At 48.0% G+C, this 20,686-nt stretch overlaps 1 protein-coding gene across 3 annotated transcripts in view; it reads right to left on the minus strand.

Moving 5' to 3' along the window:
• The window catches only part of TDP1 (tyrosyl-DNA phosphodiesterase 1), a 76,694-nt gene that overhangs the window by 24,475 nt on the left and 31,533 nt on the right, over positions 1 to 20,686 (minus strand). For all 3 annotated transcript variants that reach the window (XM_055435934.2, XM_055435933.2, XM_055435935.2), the window contains 2 exons: positions 19,533 to 19,599; positions 17,558 to 17,665 (listed from right to left, as the gene is read on the minus strand). In XM_055435934.2, coding sequence (XP_055291909.2) covers positions 17,558 to 17,665; positions 19,533 to 19,599 — 175 coding nt within the window. The remainder of the gene's footprint in view (positions 1 to 17,557; positions 17,666 to 19,532; positions 19,600 to 20,686) is intronic.

The raw sequence follows: 20,686 nt of genomic DNA on the forward strand, positions 1-20,686 counted from the left end.
GCCCTCCTAGACAGACCTGGGGAGACACAGAAGTGTATTCGCAGACCTCCCGCCCTCCTAGACAGACCAGGGGAGACACAGAAAGTGTATTCACAGACCTCCCGCCCTCCTGGACGGACCAGCGGAGACACAGAAAGTGTATTCACAGAACTCCCCCGCGCCAAGACAGACCAGGGAGAACACAGAAGTGTATTCACAGACTTCCAGCCCTCCTAGACAGACCAAGGGAACACTGAAGTGTATTCACAGACCTCCCGCCCTCCTAAACAGACCAGGGGAGACACAGAAAGTATATTCACAGACCTCCCGCCCTCCTAGACGGACCAGGGGATACACAGAAAGTGTATTCGCAGAACTCCCCCGTGCCTAGACAGACCAGGGAGAACACAGAAGTGTATTCACAGACTTCCCGCCCTCCTAGACGGACCAGGGGAACACTGAAGTGTATTCACAGACCTCCCGCCCTCCTAGACAGACTAGGGGAGACACAGAAAGTGTATTCGCAGACCTCCCGCCCTCCTAGACGGACCAGGGGACACACAGAAAGTGTATTCGCAGACCTCCCCCACGCCTAGACAGACCAGGGAGAACACAGAAGTGTATTCGCAGACTTCCCGCCCTCCTAAACGGACCAGGGGACTTGCTTTGATGCTCAGGAGCCACAGTCATGAACATCACCATCTGTGATGTGTCACAAAATTGTAAAAAGGAGAGGAAGCGGGAAGCTGACAATAAGTGATATTATGACTCTAGGGAAAACATATGGCTTCTTAGAAGTCCGAGATGACAGCTTGCTTTTATTTCTCTTGCTTTTTAGTAATGTGTCTCCTGGGCAGAGACACAGGTATTAATGGCAAAACCAACCAGTGTGAGGTGTAAGCTGTCTTCCTGTGAATGTTTTCCCAGCTTTCTAGATTATCACCACCTGGTAACTGTCTTCACGTGTCAGCATAGCACCACAGGCTAAAGGCACTTTCTGGAAGGCTAATTTCCACTCTTCCCTCACTAGTCTCATTTTCAACAACATCCCAAGATCTGAGGGCTTATTCCGAGATAAACATCCATGGAGACCAGGAGGACACTTCTGCAGATGGTCTCTTCCAGGCCTCCTTTGTGTCTGGCTTCTAACAGAATTCTAAGCACCTGGAACCTTAAAGTCTGTCCTGAATAATGAGACTAAAGTCTCTTCCAGGCTGTCTGGGTGATAAACTTTTATTCCTTGAAGTAGCATCCTTACTGATTCTTTGCACTCTGACACACTTTGGATCACTGGCACCTGGGACATGCGTCACAGCCACAGCCAGGACACGGGGTGTACATGTGCAGACTCTGGCCTGCCTGCCTGTGTGTGGACGGAGAGGGTGGGTGCCTGCCAGTGTCTGGCAGAGGCACAGGGCACCACAAGCCCCCCGACAACAAACTCTTTTGTTCCCGAAGCGCCAAAGCAGTTTTAGCTTCCAGTCTTCTCTGGCCAGGACTCACGTCCACCACCTGTCCTGGCTTTCTGCCGTGGCCACTGCTCCCCAGTGTCTCTTCTGTCTCCTGCCGGCCTGAGCTGCGGCTCCTCCCCCAGGGTACACTTTCACCTGGGTACTGGCTGCGCTTCATCACTAGAGAGGGCTGGGCATGAACTGACTTTGCGTTCTTCTGGGGCTATCAAACACTCATAAGTTGGAGAACTTTGGAGGGTGGGACACTGGATGTGCTGTGTTGTACCGCCCATCAGAAGTAAGCCACTAAGAAAGTCAGGTGGCTGTGTTGAATCACAGATACATGGAACTACAGATATGAAGTTTGTATACAGAACTATGTATACAGTGGACTGACTGTAAGTCATTACTAAGAAAGTAATAGTGAATGAAACAGGGGCTTCAGGGGGATGAAGATGCATATGAGTCAGGGTTCAACCAGAGAACCAGAAGCAGGCTGGTGGGTGTGAGCGTAATATACAACGTATACAAGAATTTGACATCAGTGCTCCAGGAGTCAGTAAAGTAGTCTGGGTAACGTTGCTGACTTTGCCCTGATACTGCAGCCTGAAGTCTGCAGGGCGGGCAGCAGCCAGCGAGGATGAACACACAGTGCAGAACAAGCTGGAACCACAAGCAGCGAGCGGAAAGCCCACAGACACGCTAAAGCCACGGCGCCGTCGAGGCCGCCCCAACCAGACACGTGCAAGAGAAGGGGCTCCGCGGGACAGACCTGGGTCAGCCCAGGCAGGCGGACACACTACGGAGCCTCCACGGGGTGGGAGGCTTTTCCCCCGAGCCCCCAGCTAAGCAGACCAACAGTCAGTTATTCAACTGGGCAGTTCATGGAGCCCTGATCACTGCACATGGTGACTGCAGCCATGAAATTAAAAGACGCTTACTCCTTGGAAGGAAAGTTATGACCAACCTAGACAGCATATTAAAAAGCAGAGACATTACTTTGCCAATAAAGGTCCGTCTAGTCAAGGCTATGGTTTTTCCAGTGGTCATGTATGGATGTGAGAGTTGGACTGTCAAGAAAGCTGATCGCCGAAGAATTGATGCTTTTGAACTGTGGTGCTGGGCAAGACTCTTGAGAGTCCCGTGTACTGCAAGGAGATCCAACCAGTCCATCCTAAAGGAGATCAATCCTGGGTGTTCAATACTTTGGCTACCTGATGTGAAGAGCTGACTCATTTGAAAAGCCCCCGATGCTGGAAAAGATTGAAGGCAGGAGGAGAAGGGGATGAAGAGCATGAGATGGTTGGATGGCATCACCGACTCGATGGACATGAGTTTGAATAAACTCCAGGAGTTGGTGATGGACAGGGAGGCCTGGCATGCTGCCATTCATGGGGTCTCAAAGAGTTGGACACGATTGAGCAACTGAACTGAACTGAATGACCAGGAGCTCAGCTGTGGTCTATTCTCTGCCATGGCCCGCACAGCATGGCTGTTAAGAGATCTGATCTCAGCCCACAATATGGGAATTGTGTCCCATGGCTTAAAGCTTGAAGGCTAAGTTTAAACTAACAACATATAATGGACAATTCCTAAAATAAAGCTCAGCAAAGCACAGGAAGGCCGTGGAAGGGACACAGAGAAGAAAGGAGGGCCAGTGTTGAGAGCAGGGCCCTGTGCCCCAACCCCAGGAGAGGACACTGACCCCAGTGGCACCTGAGAGCACCCCTCTTCCTCCTGGGCCTCAGCTTCTGACCTCTAGAATGCAGGGTTTCAGCCGATGAGCCCAAACATCCCTTTCTGGACAGCAGTCTACAATGACTAGAGGCATCCATGCTCACCTCTAACGAGATCAATCCCTTTACCTACATACTCCAACCACAAAGATAAAATCCATGCTATCCTGCTGGGAAAAAAGCCATGCGAGAAAGGAGAAGGGAGCAACGGAGGTGATCTCTGGGCCAACTCTGCCGCGTGCCTCTAAAGGCTGAGCATCTGGCAACAGCAGCATCAGCAGAGTCCACCATCTCCCGCCCTGGCCTGAGCCCTGGAGTGGCTGATGGAGTTGAAGAGTCTGTTGGAAGGTGTCTGAACCCCCGAGGATGACTGCTGTTTTGGGAAATGTGTCCTCTGATACAACGTTGCTTTTGTTGTTGGTCCTTGATTTTGCATCTTCTGCCCCAGCAGACTGAGCTTTTAGCCACGCCTTCTGGAGGAGGGGCTGGTGGGGCAGCAGATGCCACAAGCAGACGGTGGCGACGTGAGAGGGGACGGGGACGGAGCAGCTGGGTGGCGAGGGCGGGAAGGATGAACTCGGGCTGGGGCTGCGGTCTCGCTGTCCCCAAGCCCCACAGCTGCCTGCCTCTCTCTCTCTCTCACACACACAATGACGCCGCGCATCACAGTCCACTTTGCATTTGCTGTAGGTTTCCCTGTGCTGAACCTGAGCTCTGTTTTTTTGTATGTACTGAAAAACATTTTTTGCGAGGAATACGGAAAGATACTTTCACTGCAAAGGATGTGAATTGTATGTAAGTCTATGCAAAGATCCAGTCTTTGGTTCTGACGGATTCTCCTGCATTGCTCACCCTACGTTTAATTCTGTGAATTTTCTGCTTGTAAATTACGTCGTCAGTCTTTTTTATTAATGTACAGTGTGCTTCAGTCTCCTGTTGCTGCTCTAACAAACTGCCACAAATCCACTGGCTTAACACACCGCCAATTTGTGATCGTACACGCTGCAGATCAGCCTGGATGGGTCCCGCTGTGCTCAAACAAGGTGTCGGCAGCTTTCCTATCTTTCTCTCTAAGCCCTTGCCGTCGGCCTTCTTCTCAAACCCTACTCTTCACCACCAAACCCCGTGGGCCTTCTGCACTCCTTACTCTTCTCGGCCAGCGCTTCCCACTGGCGGTGACTCTGCCCTGAGCAGGCACTGAACAATGTCTGGGGACATTTTCTAGAGGTCGGCAATGCTGCTGGACACGCAACAGTGCAGAGGACGGCCCTGGACGTCGGGGTGCCATGGCCGAGCGTCCGCTCCAGACGGCTCTGCTGCAGGGCGGCATTCCTCCTCCGCCTCTGGCCTCCGTGGCTTCCTCTGCGTGACTGCCCTGGTTCCCTCCCAGCTCTCAGACTCAGCTTCTCTCACATTTGCTGCTCTTCCACCCGTCACCATAGCCTCAGGAGTTTGAGCAAACTCCAGGAGGTGGTGGAGGACAGGGAGGCTGGCGTGCGGCCGTCCGTGGGGTCGCAGAGCCGGACACGACTGAACAGCGACTGTGCCCTCTAGGCTGATCTGCCGTCCTTGCACCTCCGCTCTCGTCTCTTCCCAGAGACCTTCCCACTCACCAACTGCAACTGTCATCTGAACAAAGTGACGCTCACACTCGGCCAGCTTGGACGGCTCACCAGATTTCCAAATGGGCATCTCCAATCACAAGGTGGATTTCACCAGGGGGATACCGCATGGTCATCCCAAACCCAACTTTCTAAAAATCGAAAACTCATCAGCATGCCTTCCCTTCTGAAAACCAGCCTCCTTCTGAATTTGCTTCTGTCCACAGTCTCAGGCAGGCTCAGAAGTCAGTCTTTTGGACTTGTTGGCTCACGTGGCAACTATATAAAGGCAGGTATCAATTTCTTTTTTCTTTTTCTGCCCCTTACAACATCTTTTTTTTTTTTTGGCTGAGTTGGGTTTTTGTTGCTGCACGCAGGCTTTCTGCAGGTGTGGTACACAAGTTTCTCACTGAATGGGTTTCCCTTGTGGAACACGGGCTCTAGAGCATGCGGGCTTAGCCGCCCCAAGGCAGGTTTGGAATCTCCTCGGACCAGGATTCGAACTCCTGTTCCCTGCACTGGCAAGTGGATTCCCAACCATTGGACCACCAGGGAAGTCCATAACATCCTCTGTTTCCAAGAAGATCTCCATAGTTCAGTCCTTCCCACTCCAGACCTCAGCTCCAAATGAACTGCCCTGTCTCCGACTGTGTCTTCCCCCTGGGGCTCTCTAAGTGCCAATGCATCCTTTCTCCTTAAGCACGTATTAAAGCTTAGGAACTCCACAGTCTGAACATCAGCTTTATCTTTTATCTCTCATGACTCCTCTAGCCTTAACTCGACTGATACACCGACTGCCTCCACATCTTTGCAAACATCATTTCCCCCACCACACTGTCTCCCACCCTGCCCACTCCTGTGAGGACAGCCCTCTCCTCCTCCACAGACTCCAGCTCTTTGAAGAAGCTGTTGATGGCTATTCTAGCCCATGGCCCTGAATCCTGCAGATGTTAGGCAGGAGAGAAACGTGTTATTAATTCAAGAAAAGAGCCTGACACACAAAGGCTTAGAAGATACAAAGTATCAAGACTTTTGTTCAGTGCAGTTAAGAGAATTAACCACAGAAATGTAGAGGAAAGGTCTAACTGTTGACAATTAAGCAGGAGAGGCACAGTGGAGCAATGGGCAATAGCAAAACCCTAGTTCCCACACACTTCAATCACAAGGAGGGCTAACCCTGCTCATCTTCAAGTTCTGCACCTACAGAGTAGGGTAACACACCTGGCTCATAAAAGTGATGTGCAGGTACCTCCCTGCTGGTCCAGTGGCTAAGACTCCAGGGATCTCTCACAGGGATCGAAATAGATCCCACAAACTGCAACTAAAGACCCTGCATGCTACAACTAGGACCCTGCACAGCCAAATAAATAAATATTAAAAAAAAAAACAACATGGTGTGTGGATATCAGAGAAGGTGTGTAAAATCCCAGGCATATACATGATGCTTAACAGATGCTACTATTACCATCATGATACTCGGCTAAATTTATGGGAGGGTGACTCTGGTTCTTCTCTGGTGGGACTCCCCAAACACTGGCATTCTCCAGAAGGCAGGTCCATTCAGGTCTCCTAATCCTAGAAGGTTATAGTGGTAGATGGGTTCAAAAATTATTCATCAGACTGCTTCACTGATTAAGCAATGCCACCACAAGTGTCCAAGGCATAGACAGAGTAACCTTCTATTTTATTTTGTAAAGAATGATTTGGGTCTCCTGGATACAGATACATGTCCCCCAAATTTCACTACAGATATGAGAGATACAGTGCCAGGAATTTAAAAGCATGGTTAAAATTAAAGCAGATGTCCAATAGTCTTATGAGGTTAATTACCACAAAGGACACATCATATCAGCTATGTTTTGGGAGCTGATATCTGACTTACAGATACAATATATTAACAAAGAAACGTCAGCAGGAAAAGAAAAATGAAAATGATTATGACCCAGGCTTTTCCACTGATAAGCAAAGTGAAGCATTAGAACAGATACTTTGGCGTGGGTTTTTGCGAGTAATGATCCTGACTTGATTCTGATCACCAAATAGACTGAGAAATCCACTTGCCCTCACTGTTTCTCAATCACAGTCATGACCCCCTTTCTAATCTGGATTTGGAAGCTGAGCTTTCATTCCACGGCACAGTCCAGCCTGAAGGTCAATCTGCACTGTAAAAGGATCCCTCTCTCTTTGATCCCACAAATCAAATGAACAAGAGCTTTGGAAACCATCAGGTTAGCATCCAGAATCCAAAATGGCAAAAAGTACTGTGGTGTGGGATCAAAAGTTGCTTTTCAAATCTGAAGTCAAATTGGTATTTAGAATATCATGTCAAAGAACTTCAGCGTGTACTTAATAGTAACCAATGAGCCAGAATTGCTGGCTATTTCATTTTTGACTGAAACGTTTCATTATTTTGGTCCATCTCCTGTGGTGGACGGGCAAAACAAGGACTTGAAAAGAGCAACAGATTCATGAGATTTTTAAAAAATTAATTAATTAATTTTAATTAGAGGATAATTTCTTTACAATACTGTGGTGGTTTCTGCCATCCATCGACAAGAACCACCCACAGGTGCAGTTTTGAGTTTTGGTTTTGGCCAGCTGTTACCTTGGGCTTAACATCCTTTGGCATCAACTTCTTTGCCTGTAATATGGGTTTAGCACCATATGTTCACTTCACTGGGTTATAATGAGGGATGAATAAAACAACAATCAACAATAAGGTGAATGTGCTTAGGAAATCATAAAGCACAGCATGAAGGTAACATCTGGAAAGCATCAATACTTTTTTAAAAAAAGATTTATTTGTTTATTAAGCTGTGCCAGGCCTCAGTTGCAATATGTGGGATCTAGCTCCCTGACCAGGGATCGAACCCAGGCACCCTGCGTGGGAAGCATGGAGTCCCAGCCGCTGTGCCACCACCAGGGAAGTCCTGGAACATATAGGTACTTTTAACAGATCTGTGAAATGGTCTTAGAAGGCTTTGAGAGGTTATCTACTGTAATATCAACTTTTTCTTAAACATGAAGTGAAGTACAAGTTGCTTAGTCGTGTCTGACTCTTTGTGACCCCATGGACTTCTCCAGGCCACAACACTGGAGTGGGTAGGTGTTCCCTTCTCCAGGGGGATCGTCCCAATCCAGGAATTGAACTCAGGTCTCCTGCATTGCAGGCAGATTCTTTACCAGCTGAGCCACCAGGGAAGCCCTTTTCTTAAACCTAGGGAGTCCTCTATTCAGAGCAGGACAGCTCTGGGAGTGGTATCCAGAACCCTGAGGGCTCCATGGATACAGCACGAAGCCCCTGATATAGCCAGTCCCTGACTCCCCACGTGGGGAAGCAGCTCAGAGAACGGAAGGCGCTGTCGAGCAGCAGAGGTATGGCTGCGGGCAGTGGGCCATCTGCACAGCCAGGCGACACTGAAAGGCCTGATGAACAGCCCACATCTGGTCGGTCAGCCTGAGGACCCTTTAAAGGCTTTCTGAAGCAGAGTCCTCCCCAGAGCCCCAACAAGTCTGCGAGCAAGCCTCTGATCTCTGCTTCCCCGGGGCCCTGCTGGCACAGTCTCTGCACTGAAGCTGTGGACCCCACGAGTGGTTTCCATTAAGATCTTCCAAGACACATGGGCAGCCTCCCTGGGGTGAGCGACCAGCTCCGCAAGCCCTGTTGTGCTGGCAATTCTCCTGGACAGTTCTGTCCACAGCCTTGCGGGCAACCTGGTTCCTCCAGCTGTCCCCAGCCTGCTCCTGTGTCCTCCAGATCTTTCTGTAAGAAGGCTTCTACATGAATGCCCCTCTGCTTTGCCTTTCTGCGGCCACCTTTGTCTGTAACTTTGCACCAGCTTCTTGGTAGTTTTTTCTGCCTCACGCTTTAGTTTCTCTTTTCTATCCCACAAACTAATTCCAGAATGATTACGTGACTTGTAAGAAGGAGCTGTTCAAGCTCTGGTTCAACCATGTCCTCGAGGAGCAGCCTCGGCTCTGGGCCGTTTCTGCGTTCGTTAAGTATCTGCTCTCCTTAGATCCAGAGAGCACAGAGAGGCATTACCATGAAAACAGCACATCAAAGCCTTGAACAATGATAGACACTGTCAGTAACAGTAGCAAAACGCTGTGCGTCATCCCACTCCCGCGTTCACAGGCCCTGAGCACCGGCACCTGGAAAGCCGCGAGTCCTCTGATGTCACTCCGGGCCGCGAGCCCGGCCCCGCCCCCAGCACAGCGCCCCCTGCCTGCCCTCCTGCAGCGCGCCCGGCCTCAGGGTTTCAAGCACAGCTTCTTCCACCTGCGTGTCCCCTCGGTCTGTCACACACAAGACGGGCCACGTCCCAGAGCGCGGCTATTTTATGCAGAAGGGGTCTCTGTCTCCTCTGAGCCAGCCCTTCCCTGGTTTTTGCCACCCTGGATGCCCTTTTACTGCCAGAGTGAATTGTGAATTCCCCTGAAAACACACACACACACACACACACGGATGTGTGCACACATCTAACACTATCCTGATCACGCGCTTGGCAGACCAAGCGATCACTACCCCAAGCTCGGGACATCGGCAGGCCCACAGGCCCCGCCTGGTATTAGGAATAGGGGCTGAATGTGGATCTACAAAGGCAGAGCAGATGAAAGACTGGATGAGAAGGGACTTCAAAGTGGGACAACAGAAACTTCCAGAAGACCCAGGCTCTGGGAGCATGAACCGCTATGCCATGTGGTTGGGTCTGGTGTGAACAGAGTAGCTGGGCAGAAGCTGGAGGAGTCAGGCCCTCGCTAAGGTCCCGGATGTTGACTAGTAAGCGGGAAGTGATAACCAGGATGAAGAAGCATTTCAAGAAAGCCCTGGAGGGACGCTCCAGTGGGTGAGTTAAGACTGGTACTCCAGTTGGCAAGACTCCAAGCTTCCACTGTAGAGGGAAAGAGTTTGATCCCTGGTCAGGGAACTATTTAAGACTCCGAATGGTGTCTCTGGTGCAGCCAAAAAAAACGAGCCCTCAAGATTTAAGCCCAGGACGGTGTCAAATCCTGGCACAGACGGGCTGGTCGGTGGATGGCCTAGCAGAGGCAGGATGCACAAAGGCTAGGGAAGAACAGCCTCAGGCTCCTCACAGCAGCCACTCTGTCATCTGAGCTTGCACAGCAGGGGCCACAGCGGACAGCCACGGCAGAGACCAAAACCTCACTGTGGGAGGAGGGAAGCATCGGGCAGGAAGTCAGAGCATTCTGGGCTAGATGCCGGGAGAGAAGAGCTGGGGGGAGGCTGCCAACCAGGAGGAGGCCCGGTCTGGCACGGCGGTCGTCAGGGAACGAGGGTGCCATGAGCTTTTGAGCTGCGTGTTCTCCTGAGCCTCAGCCAGCAGGGCCGATCCCAAAGCAGAAGGCGCCAGGGCCTCAACAGCTAGAATACAAGCTCCCCGAGGGCAGGGACCACACCCTGTCCATCATCCAGCACCAAAGCCTAGAGCAGCGTCTGGCACGAACAGTCATGCTGGCCTCTCTCACGCTGCCCGCTGCACCTCCTCAGGAATGTGACTTAAGGCCTCTCTGCTTTAGATTTCCTGGCCATAAGATGAGGATCAGAGTACCTCGCTACAAACTGGGAGAATTCAGGGAGTGAGCATATAGTCAGCACACACGCACCTGCCATCACCTGCAAGGCATGTTCTCTGGAGGCTGCTTCCTGCTGCAGGCCTCCCAGACAGCGCCTCACCTCCAGCCACAGATACAGCTCGTCACCAGCAGTGCTGAAGTTTGAGGGTCTAGAGACCCGAGGTTGGGGGTCTCAAGCTTTCTCCCATCAGGGATAATGCTTTGAGAGACTTGCTCCCACGAGCATGAAAAGGGGCAAGCGCTGACCTTGGTCTACTCGTACCAGAGCACAGAAAGCAAGGGACCTGCGATCACACCTAATGTATAAAGGAAGTCGTCTGCAGACTTTCGTACTCAAAACAGTCATTCGCAACAAAGTACACGAGGCATACCAACTAACATCAGTACCTTGGAGCTGCAGTGCCAGGAACCAAGTCCACTCCAATGACATCTAGGAATAATTTTTCTGTGAGGTCCAATGTGATTTTTTTTTTTAAAGCTCAAAGGAGGAAAAAGACTATTTGCTTCAGAATCAAAGGAACAGACATTAAAGAAGCACCTCACTACTATGTGGAAAAACAGGAGGCGAGAGTGCCCTTAATGTTTCCTCAAAAAAGCTGCAGTGGTTTTGTAGTCAAGCACTTGTCTTGTTTTCCCTAAAGTGGCAGCACCAACATTTCTACTCAGCCTGTCGGTTGCTAGGCAACTGTGACAGCGATCCGTTCTGCCCACCCACAATGCACAGCTTTCATAATTGTTCTCATTGGGCTTTGCCAAATACTCCTAGGCACTATCTTCTCAGCCAAGGCTGCTTCTTCAAGCTCATCTTCTTGCCTGCTTGGTCCTGTGGTAAAATTTAAACACTGTCTTTGTCATTATGTTCTGGTAATTTCCATAACAGGCTGCCCATCAACCATGGGATGATTTCACAGTAGCATAGAGAACTATAAATAGCTTTCCATAAAAGCAAGCAGACAAAAGCCTGCCAATGTAACATTCTAATAAGTTCAATCCAAAGTGCTAACTTTAAGTTTCTCTGAGCATATTCTTCTGGCTGAATGTACTTGTGTTGCTTTAATAGAATAATTATGACTAGTCTGAAACTTAACCACACTGAGTGAAGAACAGGCTTTATTTATCACAAGTCTTTAGGTCACATATTACACACCCATGTGTCATATAAACCAAACAGATAGAGTCTTGACTTTATCTTTCTTGACTCCCTAGAGGTCCAATGAATATGACCTTAATAATAACACGTGGTTGCCAACAGCCAGTAAAGGTTAGGCTGTTCACTAACCCGTAACACCTCATACGCTTTAATGAGTAACGGCCACAGTTACTTCCTATCAGTGTCCTCTGATCACTCCATAAGTTAGATAAAGGCCCAGATGAGAAATGATGTTTCCAAGATTTGAGTGGCAAGGCTAGTATGTGGCAGTCCCAACATGGATCTTTGGAGTCTAGCTCGGGGCTATTTCCTCCATAGTGTGATGGCTGATTGGGAAATATCATCATCCGAGGTACCCGAGTCTGAAAGGGTAGACGGGGTTAAAGCTAAGAAACCAGCAGTGGTGGTTTGAGGATGAGCAGGATGGCTGGGAACAAGGAGGAGAAGACAAATTCACTCTGTACCCCCCTGATTTGTGATGTGCAGATATGATCTATTTGAACAGAAGCATTTTGTAAAGGGCTCTGATTCAAATATGCACTGGTCCCTAAACATAACTGGGCAGTGTTAGATGCGTTAGATGCTGAGAATAAAGGTAAGTAAGCCCCTGGCATGGGCTCCCAAGCAGCTCATAATAAACTGAGGCCAACAAATGCCCTCAAAACCAACAAGGAAGACATAAAAGGACCAGGCAAGAAGTGCTATGTGTGTGTGTGCTCAGTCGTGTTTGACTCTTTGTGACCCTGTGGACTGAAGCCCACCAGGCACCTGTATTCATGGGATTTCCCAGGCAAGGACACTGGAGTGGGTTGCCATTTCCTCCTGCAGAGCATCTTCCCGACCCAGGGATTGAAGCAGAGTCGCTTGAGTCTCCTGCACTGGCAGGTGGGTTCTTTACCACTGCACCACCTGAGAGGCCTTACAAAAGCACAGAGGAAAAATAATGATTCATGTCTGCTGAGCTAGAAGTTTCAAAGGGGAAGACTTGAGAAAATCCTTAAAAATAAGCTTAAGAGTTCTGGACAGTACAGAAAGGAAAACACACTTAAAACTTGAGAAACATTCAGAAAATGAATGGTAGTTAGATGAAGAGGGATACCATCCATTCATTCAAAATTTCCTGGGCCACTGCAGACCAGGTACTGTACAGGAACTATACTGGTCTGAAAGAAACCACACGTATTTCACAAAATTACCAAGTGTCAGGAAGAGCACTTTGATAGGAAAAATAGCATGGAACTTATGAACTCATATTCTCTTCAGTTCAGTTCAGTTGCTCAGTCGTGTCCGACTCTCCGCGACCCCACGAATCACTTAGAGCAGGACAAAAACTAATGGAGACAGGTCCATTCACAAAGAAACTTCATTAAAAATGGTTTTAGGGGAGATTTTGGTGATGTGGCAACTATATAATACTAAAACATAACCTAGACTCTATAAACAATGCTTTCAGTCAGAACCCCAATCACAACACATCACGAAAGAGAGGGAAGGAAAAATCTGATATTTGCGAATATAAAAGGATAAAGTGGAAGATGAAAACTATATGAAAGCTAGAGTTTTCTGTAAGATTTCAGTCCTTGATTTCAAGCCGCATTTGTGAAATGTCAGTTGGGTAAAACCAAGTCTCTGTGACCAGTAAGCCAACATCCTCTACTTACGATGGGCTGAGAAATGACCAGCGATCACTATGCACACTCTATAGGAAGTATGTGAAGTGCGTTGCTGAAGTGATGAGTTTTTTTTGGGTGGGGGCGGAGGGGGGAGCTGTATCTTGTAGGATTCTACTTATCTCTTATAAGACTTATAACCATTTTTTTTAGCAACTCTACCCACCCACATGAGTGGGGTCTCCAAAGCCATCGTGCTGCAGGGTCAGAACCTCCCTCCAATCAAGTTGCCTCTTTAGGCTCCAAATAATGCTGGGGCTGCACTTCTCACACAGCCTCTGGGGGAGTCTGAGGGTCAGTCTTGTGAGTATGCTCAAGGAGACTTTCCCTTGACTATGGAAAACAAACCTCAATTTTCAAAACAGGAAGAAATTATTTCAAGTCAAGGACGGAGAAGCAGACGGATGAACCCAGCTGAGTCATGACTGAGGCCGGAGGAGGGCAGAACTGGAAGGTGGCCTCCAAGATTCAGCCTCGCCCCTGGTGTACATTTCCGGTTCATCCCCTCACCTGGAGTGTGAGTGAACAGTGTGAATACAACGGGATTTCATTCCCATGATCAGGTCACTAATCCCTGGACCTCTGAGTTAATCAGAAGGTTTGGGAAGATCCTGGGCCTGAACTAATCAAGTGAAGTCTGAAAGGATGGACTGGGCCCTTCCTGGGGACTAAGATTCTCCTGCTGATTTTGTTTTTTCTTCCCCACCCCGTTGATTTTGAAGAAGCAACGAGCTACACTGTGAACTATTCATGGAGAAGACCACGTGGAGGGCACCAGAAGCAGCACTTCAGAGCTGAGAATGGCCAACAGCTCACAGTCACCAAGAAAGCAGAAACCGCAGTCCTACAGCCACAAACAATGGAATTCTGCCAATAACCAGTGAGTTTAGAAGAAGACCCTGAGCCTTAGAGGAGCTTGTAGCCTTGATCAACACTGTGATTCTGTGCAGAGGACCAGCCAACCCATGGCCAGACTCCTGACCCACAGGAACTGCCAGATAATAAGTCTGCAATTGCCTTCAGCCACTTAGTCACAAGGCCCAGAACAGAAGCACATCTATTAAGAATAAGACTTCTTAATGTGCCATAGAAACTCACTTTGAAGGAAACTCTGAAGAGTGGCAAAAGGATGTGAGTGGTGGCAGTACTTTTCATAAAATATCTAGTTCCTCAAGGTGACCATTTTAAAGGGCAACACTTCTTTAGATGTACAAATCTGGCTTATTAAAAGTCATATTATTAGAGTAAAAATTCACATGGCTTATCATCCATATTGCTTATTACTATAATTTTTTTCTGAGAATACTGTTTTAATAGAAAGCACTTATTCATCCCAAGCATCAAGATTACATGGAGTTTTAACAATAGATCAAAGTAGTAAAGTGTCAAGAAAAAAAAGTGGGGGGAGTCAAATATATGCAGCTTATGATGTATTTATCTTTCGCTACAATCCGAGTCTTAAAACATAATATATCTGCCCCTTGAGGATGGACTGCTGGATTTGCTGGCATTACCCCTTCACTTGGACTAAAATCCATGGTTCTCTGTGCAACCCCGCCTCATCACTCTAAAACAGGAAAATGCAGTAAAGGAAAGAACAGTAGCACTCATAAATCAGTTGTTCACAAAGTTCTGAATTTATTCGCAAAGGTGACAGCACCGCCAGCAGGAGAGACAAGCCAAGGGGATATTTAGAAAGGCATGGGCATCTGGGTAGCTTTGGCCATGACACGGCGGTTAGTACATGAGGGCCAGGCTACTTAACAGAGAGAGAGAGAGAGAGAGTGTGTGTGTGTGTACGTATAGACTCTGCTTTTTAGAAGAATGCCTGAAACTCAGCATAAGCACTGCGCTTCCCAGGTGGCGCTAGTGGTAAAGAACACACCCACCAATGCAGGAGACATAGATTCAAGCTCTGGGTCGGGAAGATTTGAAGAAGGAAATGGCAACCCACTCCAAGACTCTTGCCTGAAGAATCCCATGGACAGAGGAGCCTGGCGGGCTATAGTCCACTGGGATCACAAAGAGTTGGATGTGACTGAAGCGACTTAACACTAAGCAGCACATGTTAGCTTTGAACATCTAAAAACAACTGAAACCAACTGGGGAATTAAGCTATTACCCAACTCACTATACTTACTAGCAAAACTTCTTTCTGTGAGCTCACCAGGTGACAAAACTTGACCTAAAATAACGTGAGGCTACTTGTAACAACGCTTTGGATATTACACAGAGGTTATATGTACTCATATTAAGCTCCAAATACTGAACTATATCTCGTCTCAAGGATTTTGAATAAAGAACTGTGCACCTAAATTATTCTTCTACTTTATTTTTCTCTATAGCAACTATCATCATTTGATACATACAAATAAACCTGGTTTTTATGCAATTCTCACTACCATAAGTCAAGGATTGTGTGCTATTATGGTGCTCCCTGAATCTGGAAAAGTGCCTGCCACAAAGCGGGTGCTCAATAAATACATGCTGAAATGGTTAAAGTTTACGATGTCAAAAATACAGTGCAGAGCAGTGCTGAAGCAGAAGGAAGATGCTTCTGGAGGATGGTGGCCAGCTGTTCCGTAACTCAGTGGGGAAGGCTTGGGAAGCTGGGAGGTGTGATGTTTAGTCCTGGTCTGTTCCTCCCCTCCTGGGCACCAACCCCCAGCTCCACTCTCCCCTAACCATCCACAGGCTCAAGGTGTCAACAATCAGTTCTAAAGAGAACCCTAAAACATACTACGCGTACGCTGACCTTCTCACTCCAACACCGCCCACAGACAATTCCACTTAACCTTCCCACCACAATAGGTCAATCTAATCCAGCTGACCATTCTCCCACCAAAACCAGTTTTACTTCTTGACTTCTCTAGAAGGTGACCGCCTCCCACCTCCCTACTGGCCACACCCCAAACCGAGGACTTGTCTTTGAAGTGTCTCCAACAGTCAGTTATGTGCAAAGTCCAGGCAGTGCTTTCACTGGCACAGCCTCCCTCCTGGCCTTCTGGTGAGCTGCACGCTTTTGAATGCTTAATTTCTCTGAGCACCTGTTTCCCCAGCAAAAAAACCCAAGGTGCTAGACGAGACCACTTTTACCCAATAACTGATATGTTTCTCTATTTGTTTTGACCCTATTTTGAGAAAAAACATTCTAAGTTAAGAAATTTTAACCAAAGTTGGAAGAACAGCCTTCAAATTCAACATTCCTGCAAAATGGCATGATTTCAGTAAGAGCCTTGATGAGTAAAAAAGTAACACGATGGGCAGGGCCCTATTACCCAAGCTGGTCGAGAACCTGTCAGATCTGATCAAAGGAAATGTTACATCATCTGAGGGCCTCAACACAGAGCAAAATAACGAGCTGTGTGATAAAGTGGCCCTTGGGGTGTACAATGGACCGGCCCTCAGCACCGCTTCCAAGGGTGGTGTTTTAGAATCAGAAGCAGATTACTTCACCTAGCCCTACTGACTGATCATCAGAGTACACAGGAAGCGAGGGTCACACACAGCATCAGGAAGTGGCAGAACCAGAGTCAATAGCCAGGTCTTTTCTCCCTCAACTTCGTCACCTGGGTTAACATTTAACATCAGACTGTTACTGAGCACACAGGTGACTGACAGGGAAACATGGTCTGTGACTATCCAGGCCCCTCTGGAGATTGTTCAAGGATCCACATGATGACTGCACTCATATTCTTGTTGGTTAACTTTGTGGAAGACTGGGTAGCACTGTAACTTGATTTCTCATCACTTTAATTCTAGGAATACTGGTAGTAACCTAGCTTTTCCAAGGGTGTTTTATTTACAGTGAAATCAGGGGAGTAATGAACAATTTTGCACTCACAGAAGCAGCTAGGGCTTGAGCTCGACGCCCACAGCGGGGCCACAAGCCCTCTACACCTCTGCTCTCCTTGGCACTTCCTGCCCTAGATGATGACTTCTCCACCCAGGGAATCTACAGGGCACACCTATACCCAGGCACCCTCCTCGTCAGAGGCAGCAGTTTCTCTTTTTAAAGGCACACAGCAGGGAGAAGGGCACCAGTCTCCCTGGCCATCCTCCATGGCCTCGAGGGTGGAGCTTGAACAGGTGTGATCATGGCCTCGCATGTCCCGGGTCCTTCTGTCCCCAGCACTGGGCTCTGTCGCTTACCTCTCACAAGGACCCCCAAAGGCAGCCACCACTTTCACAAGAGGTGGACACGACTTAGCAACTAAACAACAAATCACAAAGACACAAAGACACATACACACTTAAGAGAAAACAAAGGACGGTTCACAGAACCACTTTCTGGAAGTGCATTCAGTCCTTTTAACAGGAGTTGCAAATACATTTTAACAATTTCTCCCATCAAGAATATAAGAACTCGTACCTTGTGACAAGGAACCAAGCAATCTGACTGAAGTCTGGAGAGGGTCTCATGTATGTCTTAATATGTGGCATGGCGTTGCTGCGGCCTGAGGTGTCAGCTGACCACTTGCTAGTGATGGAAAAGGCACAAATCACTAGTCAGAAAACAAACGGTCATCACAGTCCTAATGTGAGAAAACTGTATGAGAAGCAAAACGCTGATGTGTAAAAAAAACTGAGTACACTGTTCTCTGTGATATGACCTGTGATAACTTCCCGTATTCTGCTGAGCTAACAGAATAACACATGTTCATTTTAGAATGGAGGTACGTAGAAAATACCAGCTGTGAAAAGCACCGTCAACTGTAGGTACATGGTCCTCGCATCTTGTTAGGAATACACACATACATATGCACACGTACTATTTCTATTGTGCTTAACTGCGTGTAAGCACACCTTGTTTCTTTAAAAGCAGGAACTGTGTTCTCAGAGCACACTACTGAGTAGCAAAGGCTCACCACATGCTTGCTGAATGAACAAAATGGAAAAAATACAAACGGTATGAATATCAAAATGGAATGCCGAAGAGCACGGGGATAATTCAGAAATATCCCAGTCAAATGCAGATGTTCCTATGTCTAAGCTTGGTTTCTAAGTTTCCAGCATTTTGGGGACTAAGGTCTCACGGGAAAAAGAAGACCTGTACCATGAGGCAAGAACCCTCAATTATGCACGGAAGAGGACGGCCCCTCAAAGGAGCAGAAGGTCTGGAGGAGTGAGACTGGGATTCGGGAGAGTCACTATTAGATCACTGAATTCACTTGTGGGGCTTCCCTGGTGGTCTAGTGCTTAACAATCCACCTGCCAATTCGGGGGACACGGGTTTGACCCCTGCTGTGGGAAGATCCCACATGCCATGAGGCAACGGAGCACGTGCGCCAAACCATCGCGCCTTTGGGCCACAGCCACTGATCCCTCAAGCTGCAACTCCTGACGCTGATGCGCCCCAGAGCTGTGTTTCGAAATGAGAGGAGCCACCACAATGAGAAGCCCATGCACTGCGATTAGAGAGTATCCCCCCTCTCCGCAACAAGAGAGGAAGCTTGCTTGTGGCAACAGAGACCCAGGGCGGCCAATACATAAATGAACAAAACTTAAAAACAAAAAACCAAAATTTGCTTGTAAGAACACAATACTCAAAGGGGCTCAATTTGAAGAAATGTCCTCTGCAAGATGAAATCAAACACCTCCAAAGAAAGCATTAAGGAAAGGCTCCAGGATGACTGAATTAGACTGAGAGCTGCTTCTTCTGGCCGTGCCGTGGGCGGCGTGCAGGATCTGAGTTCTCTGACCAGGGACTGAGCCCACGCCCCTGGCAGTGAAAGCAAGGAGTTCTAACCACTGGAGCAGCAGGGAATTCCCAGACTATAGCTACTGAAATGCAATCTGGCTTTGTTTCTGGTTCCAGCTTAAGTGCCTGTTGAAGCCAGGGTGAGACTGCAGCTGGCGGAGAACACGCAGGGTGGGCGGCTGCAGAGGACGCAGAGCATCCCTTCAGCCTGAGCGTTCGGCCACTGGCTGGCCGTGCAGCGAGCCAAGGGCTGCCGTGCACCCCGGAGGAGGCGCGTGGACTCTCCCCTCAGAAAGCCTCCAGCTTCCCAGTGCGTGAATGTGTACACAGAGGATGGCATATTTTGGAAATATGAACTAAAACCCTGCTTATGTAAATTCTAAATTTCCCAACATGTTCTGTCACTTCTCTGTTTTCTTTAGATGCCAATATTTAAACAGGAACCTCACAGAGATAAATTAGACTCTGGTATTAAAAACCAATTCCAAGAAATGTTTATAACTTTAAGGGTTTTCTATCACTAACATAAATAGATTAAAAATACAGCCATATTATGTAAAGCTTTTTTTTTTTAAAGAAAATCAGACAGACAGCATTCTGATTTTACTTGAAAGAAGAACAGCAGCATTCTAACCGGATTACTTACTGAAAATAGGAATGAAGCCAATTCTGTTTCTCTGCCGTCTGGATGCTATAGGGAAGAGAGCCCCCAGCTTTTAAAATAAAAGAAATAAAGCAAACAAATAAAAATTATTGACTACAGTTTGAGGACCCTCATTAAGAAAATCTATATAGAGTGGTTAAAGAAGCCACTATTTATTTCATCTTATGGAACAGCTCTTTGAAAGGAAACATCTATACCTGCATTAGGTTTGTTCTCTCAATGGGGTTTCCTTTCTTAGAAGTACATAAAGTGTTAGTCGCTCAGTCGTGTCCAGCTCTGTGAGACCCCATGGACTGTGGCCCACCAGGTTCCTCTGTCCATGGGTCCCTGGGATTCTCCAGGCAGGAACACTGGAGCGGGCGGCCATCCCCTTCTTAGGGTGCATACCAAATAGTAAACACTGACTGTCTCAAGAGAAAATGATGTTCACGCATTGGAGGGGGTGGTGGTGCTTTAACATCTATAACAGCAGAGTTGAAATGTCAGGAGAGACCAGAGGACGAGTCCCAGCCCAGCCTGCTGTCCTCGTGCAGGTGGGACAACTTGAGACACATTTTGCAAGACGAGGTCTCGTGTGTCTTTTTTTGCGTCCAAGACCAGGACACTCGGGAGAGGGGAGACTAGGATGAAAGCCTGGTTCTCCTGCCTCCTTCACCTTTTACATTGATATTTCCAGAGAGACTCTGTCCTAGATACAAAGATTCTTCAAATGCAATAACCAAGGATCACTAAAATAAAATGTTCAGTAGACCATTACATTTTAAAAAATGAATCCTAAAAGCCATAGTCCTACAGAGAGAATAAAGATACACTTCCAAGTGGAAACACAATCAGAAGCCAGTATTCTTGCCTGGAGAATCCCATGGACAGAGGAGCCCGGTGGGCTACAGTTCATGGGGTCACAGAGAGTCAGACATGACTGAAGCGACTTAGCACACACATATACCGTTTGGGATTTTGGTTATACCTCCTGAATACACTACCTGGGGGTTGCTGAACTCCAAACAAGTTCAGTGCCCAGCACCGACATAAGGGACCTGGAGGACAGGACTGAAAGACGCCTACAGAACAGTCCTGGGGTTTGCAGATGAGCCCTGGAGAGACCGGCTACATCAACTAAACCACATCACACCAAA

Source organism: Moschus berezovskii, chromosome 9 (assembly GCF_049115385.1).
Source record: "Moschus berezovskii isolate FMDL1 chromosome 9, NW_MosBer_1.0, whole genome shotgun sequence".
NCBI classification, from domain to species: Eukaryota; Metazoa; Chordata; class Mammalia; order Artiodactyla; family Moschidae; genus Moschus; species Moschus berezovskii.